Below are 16,178 nucleotides of genomic sequence, written 5' to 3' on the forward strand. Positions count from 1 at the left end.
AGACTTGGGCCGACTTCAAGTCAGCATTCCTGGGCGAGTTTTTTCCGTCATCTAAGACAAGCGCACTGAAGAGGGAAATAACGAATGTGAAGCAAGGATATGACGAGACCTTGAGCGACTATTGGGCAAGATACATGGGTCTTTTGGAATCGTGTCCCAACCATCGCATGGCGGACATTGAAGTACATCATACTTTCTACGAGGGCATGAACGCGGTAACCAAGGACCTGGCCAATTCATCTTCAGGAGGAAGCTTCACGCAATTACGGGTCAGCGAAGCGAAGAGAGTCCTAAGGAAGCTACTGAATGCAAAGAAGGAGTATGACCATTCAAGGGAAGGATACAACCGAGAGCGGGCTGCTGTTGCCTCGTCTACTGATCAGGAGAATAAGCTGGAGCAGAAAATGGATTTGAAAATGGATGAGCTGAAGAAGTCACTTCTGAGTGCCATCGAGAAGAGCACTCCACCACCTCCCCCAGCTGGAAATTACAAGGGTGCAGAGCAGGGAAATCAAGGACCGAACTATGATCAGCCCAATGACTTCGGGAATATGGAGCAAGTTAATGCTGCGGGGTACTTCAATTCTAGCGGGCATTGGATTCAAGGTAGGCAACGGGATGCACCATGGAGGGAACATCCAAACTTCCGATGGGGTGACGGGAGCCAGAATCAGAACCACGGTCAGAACCAGTATAACCCCCATCCGAACCAAAATCCTAACCGTGGACCAGCAAACCCAGACTACAACCCCAACTGGTCAGGAAGAAACCAACAATCCCACAACTAAAACCCACAAAACCAAAACCCGAACCCTGTCTATGTGCCACCCCACCAGAGAAACTTCCAAAATTTCCAAAATCAGCCGAACCCAGGACCCCAACACCATCAGAACCAAAATCAATTCCAAGGCCAGCACCAGAATCAATATCCTCAAGATCAATACATCCCTCCTGCCCAGTATAACCAATACCCACCTAATCAAGGCCAGCAAAACTCCCAGAACTATCAACACCAAGGGCCGAGTCATTTCCAAAATTCGAACAGGCCAAGGAGATCCGTTGAGGACATGATGGGTGAAATGCTAGCGTCACAGCAGAGCATCAAAGGAGAATTGCAATCCCATAATGAGGTCGTGCAGGGGATGCAAAATGTCCAAAAGGAACATAAAGCGAATATGGATATGATGAATATGCAGTTAGCTCAACTGGCCAGTTCGATGGGCGAAATGAAAGGAAACTCAGGGAAGCTACCATCAACAGTCCATATGCCCGACAAGGCGAATGTGAGCAAGGTCACACTGCGGTCCGGTACTACCTATGAAGGACCTCAACTGAAGAGGACCGACGGAGAACCTGGTTGGACGAAGAAGATGGGGAGCGATGCCATTTCAGCAGAAGAATTAGGGAGACCCATGCCTCAGATGCAAGACCCATTCTTCTTGAATGTTACACCAAGTGCAAGAGGCGAACCTGACATCATACTGGCCAGGAAGAAACCCCCTCAGGAGAAAGATCCCAGGACGGAGGCCCAAACCCAAGAGCTGCAAAAGAAAGACTCCAAGAAGGTTGCTAAGGAACCAGTAGAGGAGGAAAGAGGCGAAAAACCGTTTCCATTCCGGTTTGTCACCAAAAGGAAGAAAGAAAATCCGGTTGACTACTTGTCGATTTTTGGGAAGTTGGATGTCACCATACCATTCCTCCAGGCCGTGAAGCTACCCCCTCTCGGAAAATTCATAAAGGACTTGATAGCCGGGAGAGCCCAAAAAGATGGCAAGATTATGTGGAAGGAATAACGTCAGCAATAGTGCAAGAGAAATTACCACCAAAGAGAGCCGACCCAGGTGTGTTCACCCTACCCATAACTGTAGGAGATGTAAAGGTCGAACATGCAATGTGTGATTTGGGGGCATCTATAAATGTAATGCCGTTGTCTATCTATAACCGGTTGAAGGGAGTGAGGCTGTCACATACTAGGGTGTTGATCCAACTAGCTGATAGGTCATGCATAAGTCCGGAGGGAGTTTTAGAGAATGTGTTAGTTAGAGTACATGATTTTACATACCCTGCTGATTTTTATGTGATCAAAATGAGTGAGCATGACGCAAGGGAGTCTAGTGGAGTCTTGTTAGGAAGACCTTTTTTGAAAACGGCTAAGACGATAGTGGACATGGCCGAGGGGACCATTTGCATTGATTTTAATGGTGAGAAGTTTACTTTTGATATAAATGACGCCATGAAGAAACCCATCGATTCCGAGAATCTATGTTTTGTTGACATGATTGACCCTCTAGTCCAAGATTTTCTTGAGACCGAACTATTGCAGGAAAAACTCCAGGCTTTAGATGCTTGTGATCAGGCCGACGAAGAAGCTGCTGCATGGTGTGATCTGATCAGTAACCAGGGGTTGACTGATGAAGAAATAGAAGGAGCGATCAAGGAATTCTGTCAGAAGCCGGAGTTCATTGGAGCCGCGGGGGCCAAGCTTCTAGTCAGCATAGAAGGACCTTCAGAGAGAGACTTAGAGGGAAGAGGAAAAGCCGAGAAAAACCCTCTACCCGAAGACACACTTCCACCCCAAGTCGAGCTGAAGAAGTTACCATCGAACTTGAAGTATGCCTACCTCGGAGAGGAGAACTCGTATCCAGTAATCATCAACAGCAGTCTTACAAAGGAGCAAGAGGAGCGACTACTGACTGTGTTGAGTAAGAACATGAAGGCAATCGGATGGAGCCTTACAGATCTAGTGGGGATAAGCCCCGACGTGTGCATGCACCACATTAGGTTGGAGGATGGGGCGAAGGCACATCGAGATGCTCAAAGGAAGGTAAACCCTAATATGCGAGAGGAAATTTTGAAAGAAGTCTTGAAGTTGTTGTCGCTAGGGATTATCTACTCAGTGCCGGACAGTGAATGGGTGAGCCCGATCCACATGGTTCCGAAGAAGTCCGGAATCCAAGTTGTCAAGAATGAGAGGAATGAGCTGATCCCAACAAGGCTGGTCACGGGTTGGCGAATGTGCATCGACTACCGAAAGCTGAACAATGCAACGAGGAAGGACCATTTTCCTTTGCCTTTCATCGACCAGATGTTGGAGAGATTAGCTGGCAAGAAGTATTTCTGCTTTCTAGATGGGTACAACAGGTATTTCCAAATTTACGTAGATCCTGAGGACCAGGACAAGATCACTTTCACTTGCCCGTTTGGAACCTATGCATACCGTCGCATGCCTTTCGGTTTATGCAACGCTCCAGGAACGTTTCAACGATGCATGATGAGCATATTTTCCGATCTGATTGAAGATTGCATAGAAATATTTATGGATGACTTCACGGTTTACGGAGACTCGTTCGACTCTTGCCTTCGTCATTTGGATATAGTTTTGGAGAGGTGTCAAGCAAAGAGTTTAGTTTTGAACTTTGAAAAGTGCCATTTTATGGTCATCGAAGGGATAGTTTTAGGACACGTGGTCTCAGAAAGAGGTATCCAGGTGGATCGAGCCAAGGTGGATGTTATATCCAAATTACCATTCCCTACTGATCAGAAGGGAATAAGGGGTTTTCTGGGACACGCCGGATTTTATCGAAGATTCATTAAGGATTTCTCCAAAATCGCCCAACCCCTTACCAGGCTACTTCAAAATGACATGGAATTCGTTTTTGATGAGCAATGCAAGGCTGCTTTCGATCTTCTCAAGGAAAAACTGATATCCGCACCTATTATACGAGCTCCTGACTGGGACTATCCTTTTGAAGTAATGTGTGACGCCAGTGACTTTGCGGTAGGGGCCGTGCTGGGTCAGAAGATCGATGGGAAGAGGTACGTAATTTTTTATGCGTCCAAGACTCTGAATCAAGCCCAGAGGAATTACGATACCACGGAAAAGGAGATGCTGGCAGTGGTGTATTCTTTCGAGAAGTTCCGGCCATATTTGCTGGGATCCAAGGTCGTAGTGTATACTGACCATGCAGCCATTAAGTATCTGATTGCTAAGAAGGAATCCAAACCACGCTTGATCCGATGGGTACTCTTGTTACAAGAATTTGATTGGGAAGTGGAAGATAAGAGAGGAGTCGAGAACAAGGTGGCAGACCATTTGAGCAGAATAATGCAAGATGGAAACAGTGACGAAGTGCATGATAAATTTCCAGAAGAACATTTATGTGAGGTGATTTTTACGCCCAGAAGAATTGATTGGGAAGAAGTGTTCAAGCTTACTGATCAGAATGATGCAACAAAAGGAAAAGAGAAGGTAGGGCAAGAACCATGGTATGCGGACCTAGCCAACTACCTAGTAAATGGAGAACTACCAGAGGTACCGAGTGTTACCAAAGCCCAAAGAATGAAGATCAGAAGTGAAGCAAAGTACTACTTTTGGGACGACCCCTATCTATGGAGAGTAGGGTCCGATCAAGTGATACGGAGGTGCATCCCTGACTGGGAACAGCGGGATGTTTTAATCCACTGCCATTCGTTAGCGTGCGGAGGGCACTTCGGGTCCAAGAAAACGGCAAGGAAGATCCTGGATAGCGGCTTCTACTGGCCAACCCTCAACAAAGATGCATACGAATTCTGCAGGAGCTGTGGGCGTTGCCAACTGACCGGTGGAATATCGGCTCGGGATGAAATGCCATAGGTGCCCATAATAGTTTGCGAGCTATTCGACATATGGGGAATGGACTTCATGGGTCCGTTTCCTTCATCCTGTGGGAATTTTTATATTCTAGTTGCGGTAGACTACGTTTCCAAATGGGTAGAAGCTAAGGCAACAAGCACGTGTGACGCAAAAGAGGTGGCCAAGTTCTTAAAGAGTCATATCTTCAGCCGATTCGGTGTGCCAAGGGCGATCATATCCGATCAAGGTATACACTTCTGTAATCGCACAATTGAAGCCTTGATGAAGAAATACGGCGTGCACCATAGACTATCCAGCCCTTACCATCCGCAAGCAAATGGTCAAGCAGAAATCTCTAACCGAGAGATAAAGAAAATTTTGGAGAAAACGGTGAACACTTCTAGGAAGGATTGGAGTGTAAGATTAGAGGATGCTCTCTGGGCGTATCGAACGGCTTACAAAACCCCCATAGGCATGTCCCCTTACCGGATTGTTTTCGGAAAGATGTGCCATTTACCGGTTGGGATCGAGCATCGAGCATACTGGGCGGTACAGAAAGTGAATATGGATGCTACCACCTGTGAAGATGAAAGGAAGCTGCAACTGCAGGAGCTTGAGGAACTTAGATTAGAGTCATTCGACTCCGCCATGTGGTACAAAGAACGAACTAAATTGTGGCACGATCGGAATCTGAGAACCAAGGAGCTTCATGTAGGCCAGAAGGTACTGCTTTTCCAGTCAAGATTAAAGCTTATGCCAGGGAAACTCAAATCAAGATGGACTGGGCCTTACACCATCACTGCACTCCGCTCCAATGGAGCGGTAGAAATTTCAGGGAGTTCTCTTGACTCTAAACCCTTTCTAGTAAATGGACATAGGTTGAAGATTTTTAGGGAAAGCAGTGAGGTGGGCGTAGTGGATGAGATCCTACTACGTCCGCACACTCTGAGTTCTTACTGATCAGTAAGATAGGAATTTGGAATTCCGCGCGGCCAGTTTTCTCTTGACAATAGTTTGCATATACTGGTCAAGTTGAATTCCAGATTGCCTAAGGAAATTGTAAATATTGTAGATACGTAATTAATCTTTGCACGTTAGATAATTCTTAAGAAAGTCCAAAAAAAATATTTTCGGGCCTTAAATTTGAATTGGAGTACGGATTGACCAAGAATTACCTATTTTATGCTACATCAATTTTTATATAAGTGCCCATTTTTTTTTTAAAATTATTTTCGTTATTAAGTATGGAGGGAAACTTTAATTGAGACCTCTGCAGCTTTTGCAGGTTGGCAGCAGAAAAAATGGCGCGTGAACAGAGGGAAAAGACGCGCGGACCAATAAGAAGCCAGGAACCTCAACCGCCCTCCCCGTCTGAAACGTCGCGACCGGCTACCCTTGATAACCGGTCACAAACACTTGCAACTGCATACTCTTTCCCATATAACCATACCGGTTTACCTCTTCCCCTCACAAACCCTCATTTTGCAATTACCCTCTCTCGGAACTTTTCTCTTTCGTCTCCGCCGACTCTCAACCCTACCTCTTCACCACTTCACCACTAAATCACAGATTTCCACTCATGGGGAAGAAAGCTTTCGCCAAGAAAACCAAGCCGCGCCGCCAAGAAACCCAGGAGGCACAACCACAGCTAAATCCACCACCACCAGCACCGACCGTTCAGCCGCCACCTATGATTTCCATGGATGCCATGATGGCATTTCTTCGTCAACAGGACCCTACTCGGGACTGGACGGCGGCATTAACTGGTTTGGGTCAAATGGGAGGCATAGGAACCACACCCAGTGAAATTCTGCATGCACCGGTCAGACACGCAGAAGTACAATCGGAGGAAGGATCTCCCTCGGCGACCGCGCCGTCGGAAACCTCGGTACCAGATTTGGCGGAACTCGAAGCTATCGCCGCCTTTTACAACTCCGGCTCTGAGGAGCGAAAGAAAAGGGCCAGCCAAGAAAGGAAAACCCAGGAAGGGAGTGGCGAAGCAAAGAAGACGCCCGGGGAGGAGCCGGTATTTCAAGAAGTGAGAAGGCCAGAAATAGATTTGAATGAATCAGCCAGAAAACAAGGCCTCATGACAGACGAAGAATTTGATTCGATTCTGAACAGAGTCAACCGGAGGGAAGAAGACACTGCACCGTTGGCTGAGGGTCTGGACCTCGCAATGGGGGCAGTAGGAGAAAGAGAGAAAGCCACATCAGAAACCATACCAGAGGACCGACCTTCCCAGTCAGTAAGAGGGGAAAGGAAAGTACCGAATGAAGAGAAGGAACCAATAGATCCCCTAGTGGAAGCTGGGGATGATAGACTTCCAGTAGAAGAAGAGGAACCAACAGGGGAGACCAAAGTACCGGAAGCGGTGGCACCCCCAGTCTTAAGACCGAAACCAGTAAAGCGGAGTTTGATTCCGATGACAAAGTGGAAGTCTCAGCGATGCTTGGGCAAAAGGGCAGCAAGTACAGCCCAAGAAAGCACAACCGAGAACCCGATAGAGATCGTAAGCGAGGATGAACAAGCCACTCCAAAGAAGGCTGAAGGTGAACCTGTTCAAGCTACTGATCAGGAAGACGCAGTGGTGTCTCCAGTACAGGACGAACCAGACACGGCAACCGAAGGGATGGTGGAAGGTCCGAACCTCACACCCGTGTTAGGAGGGCCTGATGAATCTGAAAAGGACGAGGCCTTACTCAAGGCTGAAGAGGAAGCTAGATACCAAATAGAAAGGAAAAGAAAGGGCAAGACCGTTGTGGATGAAAAACCAAAAACCAAAAGAATGCGTACCCCAAACACAGGCATAGTGATCACTGAGGCTGACCAGAGGACCCCATCAAACCGGCAGACACAGAGTGATAGTGAGTATGAGGTCAGTGAAGAATCTGAATCGGATAGCGACACGACCATGGAAGAGGAGGAATACAAGGAGCGGGAACTCCCTAACAATCATCGAGAACTGTTGCATCCACCTGCCGAACCACTCCGATATAAGCGTTTGACGGTGGAGCTCACAGATGACGTGGTGGAGGGGATGAAATTTTTTGACTCCAAGGAGCTCCAGTCCGTCTATCGCACCAAGAACGCAAAAGGCAAGAAGGTTAAGAGTGGAAAGGTAATTCATTTCCCCTCGTTAGATGAATTGAAAGTTCGGGAATCGTTTCTCGCCCTTTTCCATGAGTTAGGGTTTGAATGGCTGTTAAGAAATGAGAATATGGATGTTCCGGTCGATTTGGCCAAAGAATTTTTCGCGACCTTTCGATTCAAGGTCACGACTGATGTGGATGTAGAGTGTATCAGTTTCAGAGTATTTGGAGGTGAGGTCAGGATGAATTTGATTGAATGGACCGTGCGGCTAGGATTATGCAGTCTGGAGGAGGCCATAGGGCCTGAGTGGAGAAGTAGGGAGCGGGGGATTCCCCGCCGGCATGTGGACTTTGAGCCCCAAGTAGCTTGGGAAGAACTTACTCACCCCGGGGCAGGGCAGTTTCAGTCCACTATCTCCCGATCTATCCACCTCAACGACCCCACTCTGCGCCTGGTTCAACTCTTCTTGGGTTACAACCTTTTAGGACAGTCGAATTCGGCAGTCCGAACATCGATGACAGAATTGTATCTCATGTGGTGTGCCAAGAGAGGCAAGAAGTTGCACTTAGGGTTCTGGACTGCATACACATGTCACCTCATCGCAACCCACCCAGCACGGAATATTTCCCTCTGCCATGTATTAGGAGTCTTCGTGAAAAATAACATCACCGTTTCAGAAGACGAAGACTTAACCCCCTTGACGATGGTGGACGCCCCAAGGTTGTTCGATACCCCCCTATTCGTCAGGACAAACGCGGTATACATGAGGCAAGGCGTGCCCCACTTCTACGCGATGGGAGAGGAGGCTATACCCACTGCTCGGTTAGCGGCAGTTCAAGATGCACCGGCATATGACCAGAGGCAAGAGGGGGTGGAAAAAGCTGTGGAGGACATAGCGGAGGAGAACAGACAATTGAAGACAGAGATGATCGGGTTGACACAGAATCAGGAGCAGCGTCAAGAGAAGATCGAGAAAGCGATGGAAGAGGTGAAAGAAGAAAATCAACAATTGAAAACGGAGGTGATGAAATTAGCAGCAGTGATGGCCAGATTGTTGAAGGAGTCTGCGGAGCAGACGAGACAGAGTCAGAGGCAAAAAGCTTTGGAGACGATTGTTACCAGGCTTGGAGATGAGAACCAGAGATTGATAACGGAGATGGGCAGAATGGCATCCGTGATAGATGCGTTATTGGAGGAAGTAACCAGCCAGAGGAAGGAACCAGCCACGAGAGACAGGGGCCGTGAAGCCCAGCATGACGCACCGAGTGGCCATGGAGACCAGGATGAGGGAGCGCAAGAACCAGAGACAGAGAACGCCGAGGTGCCGGCAGAGGCCGAGGAGCCGGCGAAAGATGATGAGAACCGCAGTGGAACCGAGAAGGACCAGCCGACGGAACAACCCGCACCACCTGCACTGCGAAGGAGCAGACGACTTCGCTAGACCACTCCCCGTACTGACAAGTTAGTTTTTTTTATTATTTTCAGTTTTTAGTTTTCGCTTTGTTGTGTTTTGTTTGTTTTGGTAGTTTAATTTTTATTTTTGCGCAAACCCCCTTCATAACACTTAGCCTATTTTATAGTCTAAGTGTGAGAAGACAAGGGTTTGTCTCTTTGGCGCGTGTTTTCTATCTTTGTGTTTTTCTTTGTTTATGTTTTTCTGTTTTCTCGTAAGCATGCCAGCTCACACTTAGTCCGTTGCACGGCCTAAGTGTGAGGAGTTTTGGATATATGTGTGTTTTGTCTGTTGGTGGCTGTTTAGGTTTTCAAACCCTCCCATTTAGCCTATTCCATAGTCTAAGTGTGAGAAGTTTTAGTTTTTGATTTGTTGTTTCTGTCTGCCTGTCTATGTGTCCATCATAATGGCCATTACCTTTTCCACTTCACAGCCCTATCTGAGGGCAGACACTTGTGAAGTGGGAGGGGGGACGCAATGACCAGTATAATGAGTATGTATATATGTGTAGTCTTTGTGTTTGTGTTTTGGTTTTGGTTAGGTCTAGTTTTTTTTTATGTTGTGTGTTGATTGGGCTTAAAACTCAACTGATTCGAGCCGACGGTGAAGGGAATTGAGGGAGATAAGACATGCTAGGAAACCGAAACCACCCTCCCTAGTACCTCCTAGTCAGGATAGATGATGTGAGTATGAGAGAAAAGCCCTACTCAGAGCCAAACACGAAAGCCCTCTAAAAAGTGAGTTATAAGCCTTAAAGTGGGACCACTTTCCACATATATTGAAAAGAAAAGAGAGGCTGTCACAATTTGCCTAGGATGAAGTGACCACGGGTAGCAAACACTGAAGGCAGTAGGAAACCCCCCCCCCCAAAAAAAAATCCCACCTTTAGAACCCTTTTTCTTAACCTTTTATACCCAGATAAACACCCCTAGCCCCTGGGGCTGTGTGTGTGCAAGACATGAAGCGAATAAGCTTACTGGCCAGAAAGATGTACAAGAAAACATACTCCAGCTGGGCAAGAAAGTTTGGAAGAAAATCGATCAGGGAGTTGTCCCGGGTCCACGAAAAAGAAGAAGGTATAAGGGTGGCGAAGCCACAAAGGAAAGGAAGGAAAATAGAAGGAACGGAGAAAATGAAGGAAATGGTCAGAAAATTTGACCACAAAAAAAAAAATGAATGAAGGAATAAGGGTGGCGAAGCCACAGAGATGCTACTGACCAGTTGGAGACAAAAGCTAGAAGCGCCAGCTAAGAAAAACGGATGATCAGAAACCTGACATACACAGTTCCCCCGCATCAATAAAATAGAAATTTTGCACCTTAGAGCCTTAGGAACATCCACCCAAAACATTACAAGCCAAAGCCCCATTACAAACCTTTAAGACCTTCAGTAGCTGCACGTAAGATCAAAGCCCGAAGCAATTGTGGGTAAGCATATTGAGAGAACGCGGTCCTAACATTCCTGGTGAGATATTAGAGACCGAGTGAATCTAGTGGTTGGCCGAAAGTTGGGCGATCTTGACAAGCAGATATACTGACTAGGAAAGAAAAGGGGGTGGCAGAAGTTCAAGGTTGTCTAAGGCCGGATTGCACCTGATCCAGAGGTAATGGATGGTTGAAAATATAGCCCAATCTTTGTGTTGTAGTTTTATGTTTGTTTGTGTGTTTTTCTGTGTGTTTTGTTTTTGCGTCATAGTTAGAGTCTAGTTTAGTCCTATGTCGGTCAGGGGAGTAACCAGGCTAGAATTCGACTTATTCCTTTTGTTTGTTCTTCACGCTTGAGGACAAGCATGTGGTAAGTGTGAGCAGTTTGATAAGTCGTATTCTAAGCCTAGGTTACGGGTCAGTATGATGTGTATAATTGAATTATATCTGCAAAGATAGTTTGCTAAAGCGTGCAGGTTAAGCATTCTAGTCAGTAGGGGAGTTTCGGAATGACTCAAGTGAAAAGGACGTCAGGAAGATTTCGTACTGACCAGTATACATAGTAAGAACGGCTCGAGATGGAGAAGAAAGATAGCTGGGAGGATCAGCCGCTAGCAAGGGGGCAAAAGAGTCATTTCATTGCCTGAAGTCAACCCTAAAATCAAGGGAGGCCTCCATATATAAAGAAGCCACTTGGAGAGAGAAGACGGGAATGAGCGAGTAGTTAGAATACTCCTAAGCTTAATTAGCAATCTCTTTGGCAGATCATCTCCTTCAGCATTATCTTTCAGATTTCTCGCCTCGCCACAACCATGGTCACCTGAGTCCAGAAGTTCAAAAGCTCCCAGAGTTTCAATCAGCGCCGTTTCAGTCAGCAAGATCGTAGTCCAGAGATTTCATCGCCCGGAGTGGCAAAACACTTTTACCTTGCTTTCGTAGTTTAATTTACCGTGCTTCCTTACGTTGGATCTTTGTTGCTTTCAGATATTTTCTGCTTTTAAAATACTTGTTGAAGATCCGAACGTGTTTGATGCTATGAAGTTGATTTCAGTTTCGTTTATTGTGTTGTCACTTTCCTTTCTTGCCTAGTTAGCTTAGATCTAAGTCTTTTGGTGTTTTAAGTGCTGATCTTCTCTTTTCTATTTCACGTAGTAAGTTTATCTAGGATAGTGTAACTGGTACTGTTGGATTGGGGAGTAGATCGTTGCATGCAAATCTTAGTTGCAAATCTCAAATTGTTCTTTCATATTGACCAGTATGCGGAAGTCCAGTTTCAGTGTTTGATTTCAGATTTTGATTTCTTAGTGTTAGATCTGTGTTCGTGAGTTGTTAATTCGAGCTTCCGCGTTGAATCTGGAATTGTTATCTGAGTTTGTTTTGTGCTTGTTGAAGAAGATGATGTCCACATCCAAATTTGGGGACCACTTTGTTTTAAATTACTTTTTGCTTTTTTGTCCTTCACCTTTAGTTGTACCCTGCAGACCTGTCAGCCTAGTCACCACAACCTCCACTACCCTCTGAATATTTTGTTTCACCCAAAATGGAAACACTGTCCTTTTCGAGTACTTTTTGTTACACCATGTCTCCTAATTTCCACGTACACAGCTACAGTCCAGAATTTCCTCCACTATTCCAGTCAGAAGGATACTACCTTTAAATTCTCGTCTAGGTAGAAACTCAACCCAAGCGTGGTAGCTAACCAACCTTCCAAAATATCACCGCAGTAGTTCGAACGCACCATCTTTGTGGGATTCGACCCTTATCACCACTATACTAATCAGTAGGAGTGGGTTGAGGAATCTTTGAAACCAAGGTCTAGGATTAGTTAGGATCTCTATCCTGATCAGTAGGATACATCCTCACTTGAACGACACCTACGCACTTTGGCCCTTTCAGTTGTCGATGGGTCTTCACTATCAAAAGAAGACCTGATGGCTCGATAGAAAGGTACAAGGCACGGCTTGTCGCAAAGGGCTTTAGTCAGACATATGGAGTTGACTATCCTGAGACCTTCTCTCCAGTAGCTAAGATGGACATTGTTCGGGTGTTGCTATCTATTGCTGCTAATAGGGACTGGCCATTACACCAGTTTGATGTGACGAATGTCTTCCTACATGGAGAATTGAAGAAGAAAGAAGAAGTTTACATGGAGGCACCTCCAGGTTTTGCAACAGATTTTAAAGCAGGTGAAGGGTGCCGATTGAGGAAGACCTTGTATGGATTGAAACAATCTCCAAGAGTATGGTTTGGGAAGTTTGCTGGGGCAATGATTAGCTATGTATATACACAGAGCAATTCAGACCATACACTATTTTTTAAGAAGCAGGGTGATAAGATCACATGTTTAATCATATATGTTGATGACATGATTATTACAGATGACGACCAAGAAGAGATTGAGAAATTAAAGAAGAATCTTTTTCAGGAATTTGAGATGAAAGACTTGGGGAATCTCAAGTACTTTCTTGGGATTGAAGTGCTAAGGTCAACCAAAGGAATTTTTCTGCGACAAAGGAAGTATATCTTGGACATCCTATCAGAGTACTGGAATGTAAACCAGCAGACACTCCTCTAGCAGTTAATCACGGATTACAAATCAGAGAAGGAGCCGAGTTGGCTGACCGTAGTCGATATCAGCCACTAGTCGGAAAACACATATATCTCTCGCACACTAGGCCAAATATTTCCTATGCAGTTGGGGTCGTAAGTCAGTTCATGCATAAGCCGCAGACAGATCACATGGAGGCAGCACTTAGGATTTGTCGGTATTTGAAGGGAACTCCAGGGCATGGAGTGTTGTTCGCCAAAAATGGGCATCTTGAGATTCATGGTTATACAAATGCTGACTTGGCAGGAAACCCAAATGATAGAAAGTCTACAGCAGACTACTTTACCTTTGTTGGAGGTAACTTGGTAACATGGAGAAGCAAGAAACAGAAGGTGGTGGCTCTTTCGAGTGCTGAAGCAGAATTTCGTGGGATTAAAAGTGGGTTGACAGATATTTTATGGTTAAGGAGATTGTTGAAAGAGATTAATCTCCCTCCGAGCAAGTGTCAGTTATACTATGATAACAAAGCCGCTATAAGCATCTCACAAAATCCAGTACAACACGATCGAACGAAGCATGTGGAGGTTGACAGACACTTCATCAAAGAAAACATTGAGAATGAGATTGTTGAACTCCCTTTTGTTCGCTCTGAAGATCAACTTGCCGACATCCTAACTAAAGCAGTAAACTCAAGGAGCTTTGAAGATGTGCTTTCCAAATTGAGTTTTGGAGATCCCACCACTCAATTTGAGGGGGAGTGTTGAGAAAGGGAGAAGCATCAATATACATTAAAGGAGAATGGAGTTCCAAGAATATAGTTCCAAGAAGCATTGAAGATGTGCATGCATTGTTCCAATAATAGTGTAGTTCCATGAATATACATTTATTGTAGAATCTCAAAGGTCACCAACATCCCTATAAATAAATGGGTGTTGAGTACCATTTCATCATTCAATCAAATACAATTATCTTCTCCCATTACTTTCTTCTCTAAATATGTTGTCTATACCATTTAACATTACATGTATGCTTAGACTAATAGAAAAGCTCGGGATGTGTGGTGATCTGTTGGCGCATGCATTTTAATTTATTACTCCCTCTGTCCCACAATAAGAGTCATATTTTTCCATTTCCGTATTTCCCATGATAAGAGTCCTATTTCACTTTTACCATAAATTGTAAGTAGGTCCCACATTCCACCAACTTATTCCACTCACATTTTATTATAAAACTAATATATATAAGTGGGACACACATTCTACTAACTTATTCAATCCACTTTTCTTTATATTTCTTATACCCGTGCCCAAACCAAATAAGACTCTTATTGTGGGATGGAGGAAGTACTATATAAGTTGGTGGAAGCATCATGAGTTACTTTGCTGGACTCCATGTCTAGCACAATCTTTAATTTTAGGATAGAAGAAACAGGTGTATTTGATTGATTCCCAATTGCAATTAACTGCTTTATTATTTTTGTGGAACAAAAGGCAACCTAAAATTATCTTTTGCATGAGTCCTGTGTTGGGAAGAAGATTCACCATGATACAAATAAATGCAATTATTTATTGAGATAGAGGAGTAACGATGTTCTCTGACCTATTGCAGTGGTGGAAGATATACACAAACGAAGACAACCTTTGTCATCCATGGATGGGATATATTTTATCCAACCAACCAAAGAAAAGTATGTAGTTCACATTTTTATCATCTGACTTTGGTTTTGGTATCATCCTGATAGTAAGGCTATAAGGCTTGCAGAATAATTTGTGCAAGAGACTCGTTACATGAAAGTTACTCCACTCTAATGAAGGAAGTCTGTTGACTGATACTGAAGTTGTGTATAATATATCTGTTATCCCTTTTCATTTCCTTCTTCTAAGTATCATTGCTACTACTGAGAGGAGATGAATTGACATAATAGTTTGATGGGATCTTTTAGCTTGTAGTGCATGATTTTTTTAGCAGGGATTTTTTACAATTGAAACACAGAAACATAGCCATATTGTTAATAATCTACTGACAAACTCCTCTACTGTCAAGGGAGTCTCCTTTATCAATAGCCAATGTACTTTACATTGTTTAGAAAAGCGTTAGTGAGGTGCGCCTCAGTGTGAGGCACCTAGAATCGCTCTTGAGGCGGCGCCTCACCTGGTTCGAATGGGGCAGGTGCCTCGACCATGTTGATGTGCACGCATCACACTTATGCTGTCATTTTTTTTATTTTCCTATTTTTCTGGCTTTGGAGTTGGCTGTTAAAAACAGTTCCAATTAACACATTGCAATAAAATTAAAAAAAGAGGTTCCTGACCGCTAAACCTAATGAAACGTGGAAACTGAGGTAGAAATATCTAGTTCTCTCATGCGCCCTACCTCCCTCTGTATCACTTCTTCTTGGACATTTGATGATGGCTAATAAGTATTTGAATTTAAGATTTTAAAGTAGATATGAACTTATGATTTTTTAATGTTTTCTCACAGTTTTTCTATGTGTTTTATTTATTAGGTACAGTTTGCATGTCTGTTATGATTTACACCTTGGCTTTATGCTTCTGACTGCCTCGAGGCTCTGGGGACATTAGAAAATTCCTCGGGACCTAAAACCTTGGTGGTTTAGTTATGTGGCTAGGAAAATATGCAAGTGGTTTTATTTGTTTGTTTTTTAGTCGAATGTTGCGAGAGCTTTATATGCCTAACCTCTGCAGTTCAAGTAGTAGGGAGGGTTGTTAATTACTTGCTCTTGGGAATTTTTGTAATACCCCGACTTTTTCTATCTTTTAGTTGTTCTTGAAGGGACGTCATTTGTGTAGCCGAAAAAAAAATCCTTCAATTCTTTTGGAATAGCCAGTATTTTTTATTATTGAATTTGGGCTATGATCTTTTTCTTGATTTGTACGAAGCCCAATTCTTCGTCACCAACTTTTGGAAGTCCTTTTCAACTTCCTTTTGGGCCTAGAGCAATTATTCCTTTTAGCCCAATTTGAAATCCATTTATAATGAGTTATTAATTTTCATCCCACTTTGAATATGCAAGAATTTAACGTGAGA

The 16,178-nt window shown here is 44.4% G+C and overlaps 1 protein-coding gene across 1 annotated transcript; it reads left to right on the forward strand.

Annotated features, from left to right (window-relative positions):
- The first annotated feature begins 1,226 nt into the window (after positions 1 to 1,226).
- Positions 1,227 to 9,146, forward strand: LOC121771913 (neurofilament heavy polypeptide-like). The gene is made up of 3 exons (XM_042168810.1): positions 1,227 to 1,618; positions 6,737 to 7,319; positions 8,565 to 9,146. Exons 1-3 carry the CDS (start codon positions 1,227 to 1,229, stop codon positions 9,144 to 9,146), a joined length of 1,557 nt encoding a protein of 518 aa, XP_042024744.1.
- The last annotated feature ends 7,032 nt before the right edge of the window (positions 9,147 to 16,178 follow it).

Source organism: Salvia splendens, chromosome 16, assembly GCF_004379255.2.
Source record: "Salvia splendens isolate huo1 chromosome 16, SspV2, whole genome shotgun sequence".
Taxonomy (NCBI): Eukaryota; Viridiplantae; Streptophyta; class Magnoliopsida; order Lamiales; family Lamiaceae; genus Salvia; species Salvia splendens.

Coding starts and splice junctions, on each gene's coding strand:
- LOC121771913 (XM_042168810.1), top strand. CDS start 1,227: ATGAAAGGAAACTCAGGGAAGCTACCATCAACAGTCCATATGCCCGAC. Junction 1,619..6,736: donor GAAAAACCGTTTCCATTCCG/GTTTGTCACCAA, acceptor GATTCTGAACAG/AGTCAACCGGAGGGAAGAAG. Junction 7,320..8,564: donor AGGACGAGGCCTTACTCAAG/GCTGAAGAGGAA, acceptor GCATATGACCAG/AGGCAAGAGGGGGTGGAAAA.